Source organism: Xyrauchen texanus, chromosome 37, assembly GCF_025860055.1.
Source record: "Xyrauchen texanus isolate HMW12.3.18 chromosome 37, RBS_HiC_50CHRs, whole genome shotgun sequence".
NCBI lineage: Eukaryota > Metazoa > Chordata > Actinopteri > Cypriniformes > Catostomidae > Xyrauchen > Xyrauchen texanus.
In genome coordinates, this window is record NC_068312.1 from 4953031 (window position 1) to 4972194 (window position 19164).

Here is a 19164-nt window from a genome sequence, read left to right on the forward strand (position 1 = left end):
AAAACACAAACAATAAAACAGACAAATACAAGAAAAGAATAAATAAAACAGAGAGTCAACAATATCACCCTTTTACAAATAGGCTAAAACGCCAATGGTTCCACATACTGGAGAAAAACCTTACTGAACTTAGTGCCGAGTTTGTCATTGTTGAAATTATACTGTTTGCAAGTGGTTGATGATAATGTTACCAACCATACAACCTGTTCCACAGCCATTTAGCAGCTTCGATAAATCATCCATATACATATTAAAGAGAAAGGCAGATAAAAGAGTAGGTAAACTGCCCAGATATATAGATAATGAAAAAGGCACATGATCAATATTGGCAAATTCATAATTCATCCTCATTGCATAGATCATGCAGTGATCTACCATGAAGTTGTGTGCCACGCCTCACTGATTTAAGTTTAGCTATTATCAGGTAAATGCACTTTACTGGAGAGAATCAAACCATTATCTGCATTCATATTACCCACAATAAAAAGCAGGTGGAAGCATTATCCTGAATAAAAGACATGACACAAGCCAACCTGTTGAGATATTCATCTTCATTCTGGGAACTCTCATAGGGTGTATAGATGTTCAGAATGATGTACTTTTCCCCCACTGCAACTGAACTCCGTTCCAATAGCCCAGTCAACATCCAGTCTGACCACGTTAACTAGCTGATAAAACTTTTTGTGCCATAGTATGGCAACGCTGCCAGGTATTCTGCCATGAGTTATTTTCGCTGCACGGCTACGTTTGGAGGCTTATGGGGCTTGCGTACCCCTTTCCCCACAACAATGCTCCATGCCGGGGACTGTTGCAAAGTGCTCAGAGTAGGGCTGCACGATTATGACAAAAATCATAATTGTCGATTATTCCTTTGAAATTGTAATTGCGATTATTAATTACGATTATCATACATTACATTGACAGATGTTTTAAATAGCTTTATACCATGTATAAAGCAACATCATGCCATATTTTTACATAAAAATAAAAAACAAGCTGAAAATACTCTTCCTGAAAAACTTTTATTGCTTTTCTCATTGCCACAAATGTAAACGATACATTAGTTTGGTTTCTTTAAATAAAAAAGTACAAATATGCAATAGCATGCATGGTATAATTGTTATACTAAAACTAAAATTAAAACAATGGAAAAACTCAAGATAACCTGTAGAAAGAAAAAACTGAGATTGCCTTAAGTATTTTGGCCTAGAACACAAGCCATAAAAATACTTAGAGTTTTCAGGAATGAACAACATTAAGTTAGAATTTTAAAGATTTTTGGCAAGGAACACAAGCCTGTCCACACTTTCAGGTTTTAGGGATGCACGCAAACAATTCACAATGTTTCCTCCAGTGCTGAATACTCTTTCCGAGGGAGAGCTTGTGGCAGGAATGCACAAATACTTTTGTGCCAACTTGGATAGTGCTGGGAATTGTTTTGCATGTTCCTTCCACCAGACCAACGGATCCTTCTCACTATCAACAGCAGCAGAGAGAAAATAAGACTGTAGCTCAGCAGTAATGGTCATGTCTTGGACATTGGAGAGAGATGGCGATGCTGGCCTCTGGTCCTCATCCACTTTAAAGAAGCTGCCCAGAGTTTGGTCTTCTTTAGTGCTGGTGCATTTTGGTCATCTGCTTCCACTCTAACAGTCACAGATGGTGGAGGCTTTTAATTAAACACAAAGACAAAAATTTCGTTTAACTAATAAAATATAATGTTGTATTCTAGTATAGTAAGGACTATTTATTAATTTTAAATTAATACTGAGAATGAAACAAGATTATTACCTTTACTGTAGATACTGATGCCATTTCAGTTCTCAAACGAATCTTGACAGCTTCAACTCCGTTTTCATTGACGTACTTGAGCTTGAATCTGGGATCAACTGCAGAAGCCATGTCAAGCAACTCTTGAGTCAGTGGATCATCGAATTTCTCATTCAGGTAGTCCAGGATATTTTTCTTGATGCATTTTGACAGTTCTGTTTCTCCGACTTTCTCTGCCAAGAATTTGTTGTTGAACAAATGAAGAACAGGCTTCACATATGACACACTTACATATTGCTCTCCTGAAAGAGCATCAGTGAATTCAGCAAGTGGAGAAAGGGAGTTGTTGACCGCCTCAAGGACTTCTACATCCTGCCATGTGGGGACAAGGTGTCTAGCTGTTCTGTCCGCAGAGAGAACAAAAGAAATGGCACTCTGTTGTTCCAATACCCTGGCAATCATTGCTTGTTTTGAGCCCCATCTTGTCGGACACTCAGTCTTGAGCTTGTGTTGAGGTAACTTGAGCTCTTTCTGGGCCTCGGACAACTCCCTCCTTCGTCTCCAGCTGTAGGAGAAGCACCCTACCACCTTTTTGCAGACATTTAATGCACGGTCAATCCGTCCATCTTTCAAAGAATGTTCTAAACACACACACACACACACACACACACAGTTTACTAATGCTATACATTTTAATTACAATTAAACAGACAAAATTAACTTATCTATATAGTTCACTTTATATTTATAACATTATATTAATACAGTATATATATATATATATATATAAACACTGAAGTTGTTGTATGCTAAACTGTTAAATCACTGCATGCATTATAATCCAAGAATGGATTTAAAAAACCCTGGTCTACATATGATTAGCCAAGTACATATGATATTGCAATGAAATAATAATGGTATTATCATGTTTACATTTTTAGTTTAATTAATAAAATATTAAGTAATAACAGGCTACTCACCAATTGCTAGGTGCAGCCTGTGTCCAAAACACTGAAGTCTGCTCCACTTATTTATAGCAACAGCTTTCACTATATTTGCTGCGTTGTCTGTTGTGACACAGACTTGTTGCTCCTCCTTTAAATTCCAGGCATCCAACATCTCTTTCAAACCTTGAGAAATCGCATCCCGGTATGATCTTGCGGAAAATAGGACGTTTGCAAGCATCTGCTTTTGAGTTGAAACTCGTCGTCAATGTAATGAACTGTTAAGCTCATATATGGTTCCATAGTTCTACTTGACCATAAATCAGTCGTGGTAGAATAGAACTCAATTTTCTGCAGATCTGATTCAATGCTTTCGCGGCATTTTGCATAAAGTGAAGGTAGCGCAACTTGAGAAAAATAATTGCGGGAGGGGATGACATATCTCTTGTCCAGTGTGCTTATGAGTTTTTTGAACCCCGCGCTGCAAACTGTATTAATTGGTACCATGTCTTTTGCTATAAAATGCGCGATCGCTTCAGTTACCTCGATCTGCTTTTGGGAACCTGCCGGGTACGGAGAAGAACAAAACATCGATTTCGTTATGGGTGTCTGTGTTGCAGTTCTCGCGTCACTTGGTGCTTTTTTTTTTTACGCTGACACACTCCTCATATTGCACTCTGTGTTTGAATTTTAAATGGTTGAATAAATTTGTGGTGTTGCTTGATGGAGCAGAAACAGTTGTTCGACACAACTTACATAGTATAACACGCTGCTTGACGTCATCTCTAGTGAATCCGAAATAATTCCAGACCACAGATGTAGCTTTTCTTTTCGGTTCAAGTGGGGGATTCTGAGCAACACTTTGTAAGTTATCGGAATCAGATGTTTCTTTATCTGCAGACATGTTCATGGAGATACAGATGTGATAGTGTAAGGACACGCCTACAGACTAGTATTAAAAGTGTTGATTTGCCTGTCTGTCACAACGTGACACGATCTAAACACGCCCCTTAAGCACGCAGATTTTTTTTTTCTTCTTGTAATCGTGGCTTTGGACGATTACGTAATCGTGGCATCCATAATCGTGATCGCGATTAGAAATTTGATTAATTGTGCAGCCCTAGCTCAGAGCCCCGTGACTGGCAAGCAGGCGCCGCCGGATCCTACAACTCTCTCTCCTGAGACGTTGAAGCAGCACAAGCCCCATGTGCCCGGACAGGGGATCCGCAGAGCTTCTCAATAGCAGTTACCCGGCGATCCATGACTGCTGTAGCCACCCCCAAGTTCTCATTCACGCTTGCCTGAGCTTCCAGGGCCTCTCTCAAACTAGAAACTTCCCAGCTCAGCTGTTCCACTCTGCCGAGTAGCAACCGTTGCCATGTTGTAGTCTACGTTGCCAAATCCGACAGGTGGAAGTTCATCCAGGTAGTGCGATACAAACCTGGGAATATTTTCACAGCAGTCATTAAGCACCTTCAGACAGTCCTTGATGTTGTCAATGTCCTTCTGAGAGCCTTTATGCAGTCGTGCACATTTCAAACAACATTCGCTTGGACTCTACATCCACTCAGATGAGAAATTGTTTGAGGCTAACAAAATTTCATCATGGGACAGTGTTCTCATTTTGATGGCAATAAAGTTCAAAAGCTTGTCCTGCACTATCACTTTACCATAAGCTTCTTTATTAATACAAATCTCAGATTTTGTTCAAGGGCAAGCAGCACCTGTCGTACGTACTGCCACCATCTTGGAGTATACAGACTAATGCACACATTTTTCTTTTTGTTTGGTTCTGAGGAAAGTTGAGGGTTTGATTGTTGCACTAATGGGGAATGTGGTCTTTATAATCTTGTTTTTGACACACAATCTATATTTTTTAATATGTCAAAATGTCAAATGTTAATATGAGTGGATTATCTCTCTCCACGTGGAATGTGAATGGGTTTGGGCACCCTATAAAAAGAAGGAAGGTTATCTCTTTTTTTAAGCGTAAGAAATATGAAATCGTGTTTCTTCAAGAAACGCATCTTTCCCTGCAGGAAGGTGACATTTTGGGAAGATATGGGGAGGACATGTTTTCTTTAGTGTTGGTTCAATTAACAGCAGATGGGTCATTATATTGATAAACATCTACAATTCAAATGTATCAAACAGATTAAAGATAAATAAGGAAGAGTCATTATTATTTTAGCAGAAATTCAGGGGCAAAGGATGATTTTGGCTATTAATTACGCACCTAATGCTGATGATCAGGCCTTTTTTTATAAATCTTGAAGGGATGTTGTAAGCCGCTGTCACCCGTCATGATATAATATTGGGAGGAGGCCATCTGGTAGGGACAAAAAAAATGTTCATCAGTCCATAAGATTATCCATCCATCTTCAACCGCTTATCCGAAGTTGGGTCACGGGGGCAGCAGCTCCAGCAGGGGGCCCCAAACTTCCCTATCCCGAGCCACATTAACCAGCTCTGACTGGGGACCCAGAGGCGTTCTCAGGCCAGTGTGGAGATGTAATCTCTCCACCTAGTCCTGGGTCTTCCCCGAGGCCTCCTCCCAGCTGGACGTGCCTGAAACACCTCCCTAGGGAGGCGGCCAGGGGGCATCCTTACCAGATGCCCAAACCACCTCAACTGACTCCTTTCGACGCAAAGGAGCAGCGGCTCTACTCCGAGCTCCTCACAGATGACTGAGCTCCTCACCCTATCTCTAAGGGAGAAGCCCGCCACCCTTCTGAGGAAGCCCATTTCGGCCGCTTGTATTTGCGACCTAGTTCTTTCGGTCATGACCCAGCCCCAGCAAAATTGACCGGTAGATTGAGAGCTTTGCCTTCCGGCTCAGCTCTCTTTTCGCGACAATGGTGCGATAGAGCGACTGCAATACCGCCCCCGCTGCCCCGATTCTCCGGCCAACCTCCCGCTCCATTGTCCCCTCACTCGTGAACAAGACCCCGAGGTACACATTTCAAACAAAGTATTGCCCCAAGTGAAGGAAGACTCCTTCACTTGGGGCAATACCTCCTTCCCTACCCGGAGTATGCACTCCATCGGTTTCCTGCTGAGAACCATGGCCTCAGATTTAGAGGTGCTAATCCTCATCCCAGCCGCTTCACACTCGATTGCCAAGTGATCCAGTGAGAGCTGAAGGTCACGGACCGATGATGACATGAAGACTACATCATCTGCAAAAAGCAGCATTGAGATCCCCAGCCCACCGAACAGCACACCTTCCCCACCCTAACTACGCCTTGATATCCTGTCCATGAATATCACAAACAGGATTGGTGACAAAGCGCAGCCTTGGTGAAGACCAACCCCCACATGGAACGAACTCAACTTCGTGCCGAGGACCCGGACACAGCTCCCGCTTTGGACGTACAGGGATTGGATCACCCCCTAAGAAGGGACCCCCCCCACACCGTACTCCAGCAGCACCTCCCACAGTCTCTCCCGGGGGACCTGGTCATACGCCTTCTCCAGATCCACAAAACACATCTAGACTGGATGGGCATACTCCCAGGCCCCCTCCAGGATCCTTGCGGGAGTAAAGATAGGAAGGAAGGAGTAAAGAAGGACGGAACCCGCATTGTTCCTCTACAATCCAAGGTCCATAAGATTAATTCAATATATATTTTTTTTATATAAGTTCCACAATTCATCTGTTGTGGATTGCTCAATTGGAGTTAAAGTGCCGAATGTCATCCAAAGGCCTCAGAGAATTGACCCGATTGAAATACAGATATAATACTACTTTGTCGCGGAAGGTGGAGTTTTGGCTTTTCAGGGCAAGACAGTCATACTTTGAGAAGGGGGAAAAAGCAGGGAATTTTGGCTGGATATATAAAACAGAGTCTTTTTCTACCATTCCCTCAGTGAAATCGGCTGGTGGTGAAATACTTACCTCAGCCATTGATATTAATAATGCTTTTAAAGAATTCTATCTTGATCTCTATAGTTCCACGTCTTTGTCTACTGTTGAAGATATTAAAAAGTTTGAGGAACCATTAGAACTCTCTAAATTGACGACGGAGTAAAAAAATGCTCTTGACTCTGAGATAACCTTGGAGGAGCTTGACGAGGAAATGAAGGGCCTGCCTACAGGCAAGGCTCCAGGGCCAGATGGCTTTGCCGCAGAGTTTTTTAGATCTTATGCTACAGAACTAGCTCCACTTTTGTTCGAAATTTATACAGAATCATTAAAGAATGGAACGCTTCTGCAAACCATGACATAAGCCCGAATCAGTCCGTTTCTTAAAAAAGACAAAGATTGTAAGAGTTACCGTCCAATTTCCCTGATCCAGCTAGACATTAAAATATTGTCAAAAATTTTGGCATCTCATATAAAGTTATGACATCTCTTATACATGCAGACCTGGTGACCAAAATGTTTAATAAAAATGTTATTAAACATTTTGGAATTCCCAGATCTCAATTATATAGGTAATTACAGCTGTGCCACCTGCTATGCACTGTTTTTGGGAGTTGGACACACACCCCTAAAGCGGCAGATACTCTGGGAGTGGTGATTACTGCTTTTGGGAAAGCTAATGAGGCATCAGTGCTCCCTGCTAATTTAGAGTCTGGGGGATGGAGCTTTAAATTCTCTCAAAAGATTATGGGAGGAAGATTTAAACATGTTATTGGAGGAGGGAGTATGGGCAAGGATTCTAAAAAGTCTGCATCTAGAGATGCAAGGGTGCGCCTTATGCAGTTTAAGATTTTACATAGATTTTAATTGGACCCCTTCTAAATTGTATAGGCTTGGTCTTAAAGACACACCCACCTGCTGGCGATGCCATTCAGAAGATGGAGACACAACCCATGTTTTTGGGAGTGTTGAAAGATCGAAAAAAATTTTGTTGAAGGTGCAAAGTTTTGTATGTGATGTGTTGAGCACATACCCAGACTCTGTATTTTGGGAGATGGGGAGGTCATAAATTTGGAGGATAAGTACATTAAAAAGTTTTTACCAGTGTAATGATTGGTAGGCAGGTTATTTTAAGGGGATGGATGTCAGAGTGGTGTGCAGAGATGGGGAGGATAGCTGCTTTTGAGGAGGGGTCGATCAGACCAAGAGAGAGATCAGTGGAGAGAGCAATTTAGAGTTTAGTTTTTAATTATACTTGATTATTGAATTTCTTTTGTGTGTGTCTATATTCTATTGATCACAGGGGTGTTCGTGGGGGGTCAGGGTGGGGTGGGAGATTGGTAGAAGGAGGGGTTATAGTGGGGGTTTAATGTTAAAAGTGATTAAAGTCATTAAATATTTAGTTTTTTTCTTTGCGTTAACTTAAGAATCAATAAAAAATAAATTCCAAAAACAATATTCACTAATATATATACACTAATAAATTAGAAACACTATTTTATATAAATGAATCTAAAAATAGGGATAAACAGCAGCAATACACAAAATATGGTTTCCACTTTATTAGGTACACCAGTGCACCTATATATTTGTGCGATAATCTAATCGATCATGTGGCTGCAGTGCAATACATAAAATCATGCAGATACGGGTTAGGAGCTTCAGTTAATGTTCACATCAACCATCAGAATGGTGAAAAATTGTGATCTCAATGATTTTGACCGTGGCATGATTTTTGGTACCATACCGGCTGGTTAGAGTATTTCTGTAACTGCTTATCAGTTATCTGCTTATATGCTTATCAGTGAATCATGAACTAGTTAATTTACATGAACCGTCTGAAAAAATAATTCACTTCAATGATCAGGATTTCCAAGTGCTACATGACAGAGAGAGGATGGTTTAGTGTGTTTAATTACTCCCTTGGCTCCATTTCTGCATACGGTTTTGTGACACTACAGCATGACTCGTTGGAAAATGTAGATTGATACTGGAAAAGTTACAGAAGGCTACTGACACACTACTGAAAAATTTATTTAATTAAGTAGCATAGCTACTTTTAGTCAATTACTCCTTAACACAAGTTATTATTCAGGTAAACATGTTGACAGTTAAACTAACGTTAAAAAACTTGCAGATTTTGTTAGAATTGTTGCGCCACCATGACATAATTTAACCTAAAGAAGAAAACTGACCATAGAACAAGACAACAGTTTACGCTAATTGTTGCTAGAGTGCCCATTAAAGCATAGCTGAAAATAAAATGCGTATTTGTATTGCTTTATGAATTGTGTTGCTAGAATTGTTTACATGTCTTGTGCAGACAGAGTGTGTTTTGGACTGACTGAAAATGCTGACTGAATAAACAGTTACCTTAAGACCAACGCCAGGTAGTGCTCTGAGTGTATTCCTGGCAAGCAAGTAGGGGGCGCAGCGGAGTGACTGGAACCAGTCGGGTCCATGAGAGTTTACAATGATTTGAGCACTCTGCTGCAGGAATCTTGCACGGTAGCCGAAACCTAAATCACGCAAACGCATCTCTACAGTAGTCTCTGTCACATACACAAACAAATTAAGAAAATACAAAATTAACCTTTTCAGTGCTTGATTATGATTTGTCAATTGCAGCATTCTACAAATGATTGTTGTCCCAGGCAACAGTTTTGCTATCTGGCTGTGCTAGTTTCTCTTGTATCAATTCACACTGTTTTTCTTCTCACATAAATAATTTCCAGTAATATTTCAAGTCAATTTATTTAGCAAGTAGCCATGTAATAAGACAGGATATTGTTCATCGACATTAATAATGTTATTATCACAAAATAAACCTCTTCAGGGTGATAAAAGACACCATATTACAATAAGTTTACTTTGCGATAATCACCGACTGACTGTATATTATGCTGCAATTATTGGAGCACTGATAAATGGAGAGCTGTAGTAGTATATATGCAAGAATAAATACTGCGTAACATCTGTAGTACTATATATATGCTAAAATACCTGATAGAACGGGCAGAGGGGGGAAATCATGATAAGCCACATCATCAAGCTTGCAGAGGGGGTTCCCCAGTGTCTGACACAGTCTGTCGATCATGCCCTGAATCCGTGAGATGTGATTATTAGAGCTACAGATGAATGAGAAGAGACACTCCACAGGGTCTTGACGCAACATACGCACTCCTGAGATCAAAAAACACATTCACATATAAACACACATAAAAAAAGAGTTTAGCATTAAGATCTAACAATTATTAGAATTATTATTCAACTATTCAGCGATTATTGCAATGATTAATCATTAGTAATTAACCAATTATTCAGCTTGTGCCCCAACTTAAAAGGTTGTGTTAAACTTATTAACAATAAAGACGACAAAATCATCTTTTAAAAATACCTCTAAATGACATACACTGCATTAATGGGGGAAAAAAGTTTTTATTAAGTTTAATTCAGTAAAATAATTCACTGCAAAAATCCTATTATTATCAAGTGTTTGTCTTGTTTTCCATATAAAATGGTCTAAATATCCTTAAAACAAGATGCATTTACTTGAGAAGAAACATACAATATATTTAGACTTGCTTTAAGAGAATGTATCTTAAATATAAGTGTATTTTTTCACTTGGTTATACTTCAGTAAAGACAAAATACACTTATTTTCAAGATCTATTCTCTAAAAGCAAGTCTAAAAATCCTTTAAAAAAAGATGCATTCAACTGAGAAGGAGCATATAAGATATTTTAAAATATTTGTACTTTTAATAATATATTCAACATTCTCAGATAAGAATTTGTTCTTCTGCATTATAGCTGCTAAAGAAAATATACGTTGTTTTAAAGGAGTTTTAGATATTTATATTGGATAAGCCAAAAAAATTTAAATAAAAAAAATATTTTGTTGTAGTGTATAATGGGGCAAAGACTGCCTCTCACCTTTCTGTTCACTTAATTTCATCTTTAAAAAACTGAGAAATCCACAGTGATATTTATTATGATACAATAAGTCACAAGCCATCACATTATAATCTAGCTGCAGCAAGATAAAATAAAGCTAAAACACATTAAATATAACTGCATTTAAGATGTAATGCCAGGGTGTTTCCTTTAAAGACGATTGACACTCAAGTTTTGCTTCAGCTGAGCGGCAGCACTGGCTTCGCTTATTACACAACGTCTGTATTTACTTATTGTGTATTTTTGCATTACAATTCCATCATTGGAAGGTTTGGAGTGCGTCTTAACTGTGAGATGTGCAATTCTTCCTCTCCTCAGTCAGGCACGAGCTGCAGTGCTGCTCACGCACATCATCATTAGAGTTTAATGTGATCTCATGTTATGCTAAATAAGATCAAGCGACTATTCGACAATGAACATTTTTGTCGACAATTTTTTGTTGTCAATGTTGTCAATAACATCGGTGCAATCTCACGTTTTTCTCTCGGTTGAGACATCTACAATAAGCACACAAACGCACCATTGTAAGTAAACAAAACTATACAAATTGAAATCTAAACCAAAACCAACAAGCTTCTGGTATAGCATTCCTCCTAATCAGTTGTAAACAGTTCTGCTCTTCCAGGTGTGTTGCACGTGCGTCAGTTCTCGCATGTCTCACATGCCAACGCGATTAAGTCATATGTGCATACCGCTGCTGACCAGGTAATTAGAAGCTTAAAAACTTAAAAAGTACTTAAATATTGAACTTCAAATCACACCAAAATTGATCGTGTCACTTTAGAAGATGTTAATTTACCCGCTGGAGTCCTATAGATGATGTTTATGCTGACAGTCTATGATTTTTGGAGCTTCAAAAGTCGGATCACCATCCACACGCATTTAAAGGACCTACCGAGCTAAGATAAATATGCAAAATTCCCTGAAAGTAAAGATTGTCAGTGGATAATGACTTATGGTTTTGAAAAATGTTATTTGTGCATAAGTAACTGCCCACAAACTAACACTGGTTAGCTCATGTATCATAAACAGTGCAGATTTGAATGTGCAGAAGTGTGAATAAGATTCATATCGTGAATGTATTTTGCATTAGGAAAGATGTGGTGAATGGCAAGATTTTTAGTTCATGTCAGTTCCTCACACAAGGCTGTCATATTTCTTCAGAAGACATGGAAAGTAGCGAATGAGACTGTCACCATCACCCCTGTCACCATCATTACATCAAAAAGAGTGTTCAGTACTAAGGTGAACTATCCCTTGAAACAGACATCTACCTCTGAAGATATTAGCTGTGTGTTTAAAGTGGGGGTCCTCTGCGCTCCAGTCCCTATAGAGGTCCCCTAAATTAACACCCAACTGGAAAAAGTCCTTCAGAAGTTCCTCATCTTTGTTGTCAAGCTCTGGCATCACTGTGCACGATCTTGCCTCTTCCTGCTTTATTTCAATTATTCCTTTCGATCTCTTCCCTGATAACTGCAGCTCCCCTTCTACCTTACGTTCGCATCCATGTTCTGCTTCTTGGTTTCCCTGATGACTGTACACATAGTACCATAACACGTCCTCTGTTTGAGTCAATGTCCACACTCTCCCCCGCATCACTCCTGTCCAGTGTCCATCTGCAGTCTCACGCCATCTGAAAGTATGGACAAAATTGTTCTAAATTAATGAGGTTATATCATGAAAAATCAAACCAAAGTTTCTTCCAAGGCAAGTCAGTCCACTAAGTAGCCATCTTGAAAACCCTCCCAGGGAGCTATTTTCAATTAATACAAGATCTACAAAATGACTGTTCAAGATTACAATCAAATAAAATATTAGAAATTCAGCAGTAAAATCTGACAAAAATTGTATCATAAATTCTTTAGCTCAGATCAATGAAAAAACAATATATTCCAGGCTGGTCCAGCTAATGAGCATTCTCAAGTTGACTGAAAGCCATTGTTCCTGGCAGGGTACTCTAAAAGGTCCATATGGTTAGGATTAGTATAGGGTTAGGGCATCTGCTGCCTGCCAGGAACACACTAAGGCACCAATGTACAATGGTGAGAAAGTTGCCATCCCAACCCTTTACGGACACGTTGGAGAAATAATCACTATTGGCTAGTAAAAAGTAGACTTCTGACAACATGTAAGTGTAATGCAACTGAAAACTAAAAAAGATATTAAGACAACCGAGAAGGGGGCATCATCATATATAATCATATACAGTGGATATAAAAAGTCTACACACCCCTGTTAAAATGCCAGGTTTTTGTGATGTAAAAGAATGAGACAAAGATAAATCATGTCAGAAAGTTTTCCACTTTTAATGTGACCTATAATGTGAACAATTCAATTGAAAAACAAACTGAAATCTTCATGGGGGAAAAATTTTAATTAAAAACCTTACAATAACCTGGTTGCATAAGTGTGCACACCCTCTTATAACTGGGCATGTGGCTGTGTTCAGAATTAACCAATCACATTCAAACTCATATTAAATAGAAGTCATTACACACCTGCCATCATTTAAAGTGACAAATAAAGTTCAGCTGTTCTAGTAGGATTTTCCTGACATTTTCTTAGTTGCATCTCAGAGCAAAACCATGGTCCACAGAGAGCTTCCAAAGCATCAGAGGAATCTCATTGTTGAAAGATATCAGTCAGGAGAAGGGTCAAAAAGAATTTCCAAAGCATTAGATATACCATGGAACACAGTGAAGACAGTCATCATCAAGTGGAGAAAATATGGCACAACAGAGACATTACCAAGAACTGGACGCCCCTCCAAAATTGATGAAAAGATGAGAAAACTGGTCAGGGATGCTTCCAAGAGGCCTACAGCAACATTAAAGGAACTGCAGCAATTTCTGGCAAGTACTGGCTGTGTGCTACATGTGACAACAATCTCCCGTATTCTTCATATGAATGGGCTATGGGGTAGGGTGGCAAGACGGAAGCCTTTTCTAACAAAGAAAAACATCCAAGCCCGGCTGAAGTTTGCAAAAACAAACATCAAATCTCCCAAAAGCTCGTGGGAAAATGTGTTATGGTCTGATGAAACCAAGGTTGAACATTTTGCAATAATTCCAAAAGTTATGTTTGGCGCAAAAACAACACTGCACATCACCCAAAGAACACCATACCCACAGTGAAGCATGGTGGTGGCAGCATCATGCTTTGGGGCTGTTTTTCTTCAGCTGGAACCGGGGCCTTAGTCAGGGTGGAGGGAATTATGAACAGTTCCAAATACTAGGCAATTTTGGAACAAAACCTTCAGGCATCCTTTAGAAAGCTGAAGATGAAGAGGAAGTTCACCATTCAGCAAGACAATGACCCAAAGCACACACCCAAATCCACAAAAGCATGGCTTCACCAGAAGAAGATTAACGTTTTGAAATGGCCCAGCCAGAGCCTGAATACATTCAACACCTGTGGGATGATCTGAAGAGGGCTGTGCACAGGAGATGTCCTTGCAATCTGACAGATATGGAGCCCTTTTGCAAAGAAGAGCAGGCAAATATTGCCACGTCAAGTTGTGCCATGCTAATAGAGGGTACCAGTGCTGTAATAAAATCAAAAGGTGCTTCAACAAAGTATTAGTTTAAGGGTGTGCATACTTATGCATTTTAACAGGGGTGTGTAGAATTTTTATATCCACTGTGTATGTATGTGTATATATATATATATATATATATATATATATCTCTCTATCTATCTATCTATCTCAATTCATTCATTCATCGCAAAATAGTATGCAAGATTGTACATTTTCTTCATAGTTTACTTTTGATCCTTTTAATCACATTTTAGCTTCAGTATAAATGTACAAATTTCATATTCTATCAATTTATATGATGTCATGAATTAGCATTTTTAATAATGATACAAGCTGATGTCACTGTTTGGAATTTCAAACAAATTGAAAGGTTGGAACCTAATGAAAATATAATTAATAATTATATTATAAAAATAACATTTTAAATGCTACTATATCAAAACTACTATAAAAAAATAAAAATACATGTTTACCAATCAATCAGCACCGTCGCTGTATAAATGGACACTATCATTAATTTTCGTTGAAGATATTTAAATGTACAGTGTTATTATGAAAGATAAATAGCATTAAATAAAGAAAAATATAAAGGAGTGTATTCTAAACCTTTTAACAACCCTTTCATTGTGGATGACAGACAAACAACATCTCTTTTAAAGTGAAAATAAGGCTTTGACATCATATATTTACACTTGTGCTCATCTTCTAATGACTTGAGACATGACAACATTTCCGGTAAGGGAACATATTGAGCAATGATGCTCTCTGGTTTTTACAGTGGATTGTGGGATTTTTTTAGGGAACAAACATTTCATTGATCTGGAATGATTTGTGTGAATGAGACAGCCCTAAAAATCGACCGACTCACTGATCAGTGCCCCAATTACTGAACTAGGGAACAGATTAAGATGAACCAACATTGTCTACTTTTATGGTCATTCACTCAGACAAGAAGTGCTTATTGAGACGTAAACTGGCCAATGGTCAAAAACATGTTACATAAGATCCAGCCAATGAGATTGGATCTTTGGATGTAATTACCTCAGTTCCTTTAGACATATGGTTCATTAGGTGTGCACTTGTCTTGGTGAGGAGATTTATTAAAATATTGAAATGGACATATGAAAAAAGAAGTAAAACAGCCTCAGCCAACATCAGCACTTCAACAGCCACTTGCAGCTAATTCAGGTGTGTGTAACTACTAATTAATTTATTGATTGCATTGTCAAATGAGGCCAACTATTTGTCGCTAAACAGCCCAGTAACTTTTAGATTAGACTGTAGAGATAGAAATGTATATAGATTTCTTCATTATATTATTTTCATTTTTGTGTCATTTTTAGGGGTTCAAGCGCTTAGCGCTAAAAAACCTGTTGTAATTGTTAAGATTTTTAATATCAAGGATCCAAGCGCCGAAGGTGCAGGAACCCTATTGTATTTGTTCTGATTTTCTTATTATTTTTCTTATTAGTGATTCAAGCCCGAAGTGCTGAAACCCTATTGTATTTGTCAGGAATTTTATTAGGAGTTCAAGCCTGAAGGGACGAAACCCTATTATGTTTGTCAGGATTTATTAAGGGTCCAAGCACCAAAGGTGCAGGAACCCTATTGTATTTGTTCCGATTTTTGTATTATTTTTCTTATTAGGGGATCAAGCCCGAAGGGGGAGAAAGGTAGTTCCCCAGAGTACTACAGCCTGATCGGCCTCAAGGTGGCGCTATAGTGATCATGTTTACGTATTGGCCCATAAATCCTAAACCGTTTATCGAACACAAGTGTCTTACATTGTTGGATTCTTTGGCTCAAGATAAACAAAACGTATATCTCCGATTTCATTTCCATCATGAAAATGTTCATGCTAATTTGCATAATTCGAAAAACCTACTTTTGTCCAATTTGCATGAAATGTCCAATTTGCATGAAAATTGGTGTTTGTCTATGTGACTGGGCGGAGGGCGGGGTATGAGACCGCTGACCACTGCCAGGGGCGGGGGAGACCCCTTCTGTTTCCCGAGAATGCGGCGGGGCGTTCCGTCTGCCAGGGTCCGGACGACTGCCTCCGATCTGTCCGGAGAGGCCTGGCTGTCATCCGTTGGAGGTTGAAGGAGTGGCCGAGAGCCAAGCTACAGCGTATCGGAGAACTGGCGAGTAAGTAAGATGCGACTCGTCTGGAGATGCGACGTCAGAGATGATCTGCTCATGTTCAGTGGAGAGAAACCATATCTCCACTGGCAGTAACCAGCCATGGCCTTGAGCCTCACCCGGAGCCAGAACCCATGCAGGTGGGGCGAATGCGTCTGGCAGCAGAGGGGAGACAACGCCGCATATCTCAGGGACTCTGTCTCTACTGTGGCAAACCAGGACATTTTGCAGCCCAGTGCCCATTAAAAGCCAGGGCTCGCCAGTAATTGGGGAAGTACTGGCGAGCGTAACTCCCTTGTCTTGTTCCCCCGGTTCCCGCACCCTTCTTCCTGCCACTGTTGGGTGGGGCCCCTACTCAAGACGTTGCTCAGTCTTAGTTGATTCTGGTGTGGAGGGTGACTTTATTGATGCTGATTTGGTAGCTCGTTGGAGAATTCCTACCTCCCCCCTCCAGAAACTTATCAAAGTGAGGAGAATTAACGGCTCCATCTTGGCCCAATGACCCTGTAAGCCTAGTCATCTCTGGCAACCACTGAGGAAATTGTGTTCTACCTCCTTAAGTCTCCTAGCACCGCCATTGTATTGGGGCACCCGTGGCTGGTTAAGCACAATCCCCATGTGAGTTGGTTAGAAAATTCTGTGTTAGCGTGGCGCTCTTTGTGTCACAAGTTTTGTCTGGGTGCTGCTTCGTATTCTGGCTGTTTCTTCTATGTTACAGGAGGCGGCGGTGGATCTAACCAGTGTTCCTGTTGAGTACCTTGGCCAGCGACATGTGTTCAGCAAGTCCCGGGCAGCATCCCTTCCTTCACATCGGCCGTATGACTGTGCCATTGACCTTCTTCCAGGCACCTCTCCGCCCAAGGGCCACCTATACTCCCTCTCTGGATCAGAGAGGGGGGCACTGGATAAGTATATCCATGAGTCATTGGGGGCTGGCCTCATCCGACCCTCCTCTTCTACCGCAAGTGTGGGGTTCTTCTTCGTGGAGAAAAAGGATGGTTCACTCCGTCCCTGCATCGATTATCGTGGGCTGAATGACATCACCATAAAGAATCGGTATCCCCTGCCATTGATATCTACTGCTCACGAGCTGTTGCAGGGAGCCCAGGTCTTCACTAAGTTGGATCTCCGCAATGCCTACCACCTGTTCGGATCAGGGAGGGTGATGAGTGGAAGACGGCATTCAACACCCCCACTGAGCACTTTGAATATAGGGTGATGCCCTTTGGGCTCACTAATTCCCCGGCTGTCTTCCAGGCCCTGGTCAATGATGTGTTGAGAGACATGATCAATAGATTTGTCTTTGTGCACCTTGATGATATCTTAATTTTTTCCCCTTCGTTACAAGTACACATTCAGCATGTACGCCAGGTGCTGCAACGTCTTCTGGAGAACCAGTTTTACGTCAAGGCAGAGAAATGTATGTTCCACGCTGACTCTGTTCCGTTCCAGCAAATAATCTCGGCGAAGGTAAGGGCTGTCTCGAATGGCCAGTCCCTGACTCCCGCAAGACGTTGCAGCGATTCCTGGGTTTTGCTAACTTCTATAGGCGGTTTATCCGCAGCTTCAGTCAAACTGCTGCACCTTTGACAGATCTAACCTCCACATGTGTTCCTTTCAGGTGGTCAGATCAGGCTCAGGAGGCTTTCCAGAGACTTAAGAAATGTTTCACCTCTGAACCCATCCTGTCTGTTCCTGACCCTGATCTGCAATTTATTGTGGAGGTAGATGCTTCCAAGGTTGGGGTTGGAGCAGTTCTCTCCCAGCGATCTCCTCGTGATTGAAAAGTACACCCCTGTGCATTCTTCTCGCACCGCCTGAGCCCGGCTGAACAGATCTATGATGTCGGTAACTGGGAGCTGCTCGCGGTGAGGCTGGCCCTGGGTGAGTGGCGACTCTGGCTGGAGGGCGCAGCGGAGCCCTTCTTGGTCTGGACAGATCATAAAAACCTTGAGTATATCTGTTCAGCCAGGAGGTTGAACCCTCGGCAGGCCAGATGGGCACAATTCTTCGGCCGGTTCCGTTTTACCCTCTCATACCGGCCAGGATTGAAGAACGTTAAGCCTGATGCCCTGTCCTGTCTTTTTGACTGCCCTAGATGCAAATTCGTTTTCTGACACTATAGTGCCTGAGGATGTTGTGGTGGCTGCCGTGTCCTGGGGGGGGGGCAAGAGACAGGTCAGGGAGCCCCTACGAGGGGTGGCTGTTCCGATGGGTTGCCTGGATGGTCTGTTGTTTGTCCATGAGCCGTTGCGTGCAGTTGTGTTGAAGTGGACCCACACATCGAGGCTGGCCTGTCATCCAGGAGAGCGAAGAACTCTGGTTTCTACTCATTTCACTTCTGGTGGCCCAACATGAACCAAGACGCCAGACAGTTTGTGGCAGCCTGCTTGGTTTGCGCCAAGAATAAGTCTTCTAACAAGCCTCCCGCTGGTCTGCTGCAATCTTTGCCCATTCCCTCCCACCCCTGGTCTCACATTTCCCTTGATTTTGTTACTGGCCTCCCTCCCTCTAGGGGCTGCACCGCGATTTTGACTGTGGTTGACTGTTTTTCCAAGGCGGTGCACTTTATTCCCCTTCCCAAACTGCCCACTGTGAAGGAGATGGCACTGGTGGTGGTCGATCACGTCTTCAGGATTCATGGTCTTCCGACGGACGTGGTGTCTGACAGGGGACCCCAGTTCGTTTCCCACTTTTGGAGGGAATTCTATCGTCTAATTGGGGCTACTGCCAGTCTGACTTCAGGATTCCATCCGCAGACCAAAGGGCAGCTCACCTAGGCAGAATATGCACACAACACACTTCCTGTGGCATCGACTGGTATGTCCCCTTTTCAGTGCTCTCTTGGTTATCAGTCTCCTCTGTTTTCTTCACAGGAATCTGAAGCCGTGTCCCCTCTGCCCAAGCCTTTGTCCAGCATTGTAAAAGAACCTGGAGAAGAGCCAGAGA

At 41.2% G+C, this 19164-nt stretch overlaps 2 protein-coding genes across 4 annotated transcripts in view; both read right to left on the bottom strand.

Annotated features, from left to right (window-relative positions):
- ogg1 (8-oxoguanine DNA glycosylase) overlaps window positions 1–19164 on the bottom strand; it is a 50473-nt gene that overhangs the window by 7049 nt on the left and 24260 nt on the right. For both annotated transcript variants that reach the window (XM_052108537.1, XM_052108538.1), the window contains exons 3-5: window positions 11810–12168; window positions 9583–9762; window positions 8953–9131 (exon numbers count right to left, since the gene is read on the bottom strand). In XM_052108537.1, coding sequence (XP_051964497.1) covers window positions 8953–9131; window positions 9583–9762; window positions 11810–12168 — 718 coding nt within the window. The remainder of the gene's footprint in view (window positions 1–8952; window positions 9132–9582; window positions 9763–11809; window positions 12169–19164) is intronic.
- LOC127630772 (zinc finger BED domain-containing protein 4-like) lies at window positions 1135–8946 on the bottom strand. 2 transcript variants are annotated; one of them, XM_052108540.1, is made up of 3 exons: window positions 2751–8946; window positions 1792–2411; window positions 1135–1646 (listed from the first exon to the last, which is right to left on the bottom strand). In XM_052108540.1, exons 1-3 carry the CDS (start codon window positions 2953–2955, stop codon window positions 1632–1634), a joined length of 840 nt encoding a protein of 279 aa, XP_051964500.1. In that variant the 5' UTR covers window positions 2956–8946; the 3' UTR covers window positions 1135–1631. The 2 variants fall into 2 exon arrangements, with proteins under 2 accessions (XP_051964500.1, XP_051964499.1); XM_052108539.1 differs by having other exon boundaries at window positions 1158–1669.

Coding starts and splice junctions, on each gene's coding strand:
- LOC127630772 (XM_052108539.1), bottom strand. CDS start 2,955: ATGCTTGCAAACGTCCTATTTTCCGCAAGATCATACCGGGATGCGATT. Junction 2,412..2,750: donor CAGGCTGCACCTAGCAATTG/GTGAGTAGCCTG, acceptor GTGTGTGTTTAG/AACATTCTTTGAAAGATGGA. Junction 1,670..1,791: donor CATCAGTATCTACAGTAAAG/GTAATAATCTTG, acceptor TTTAATTAAAAG/CCTCCACCATCTGTGACTGT.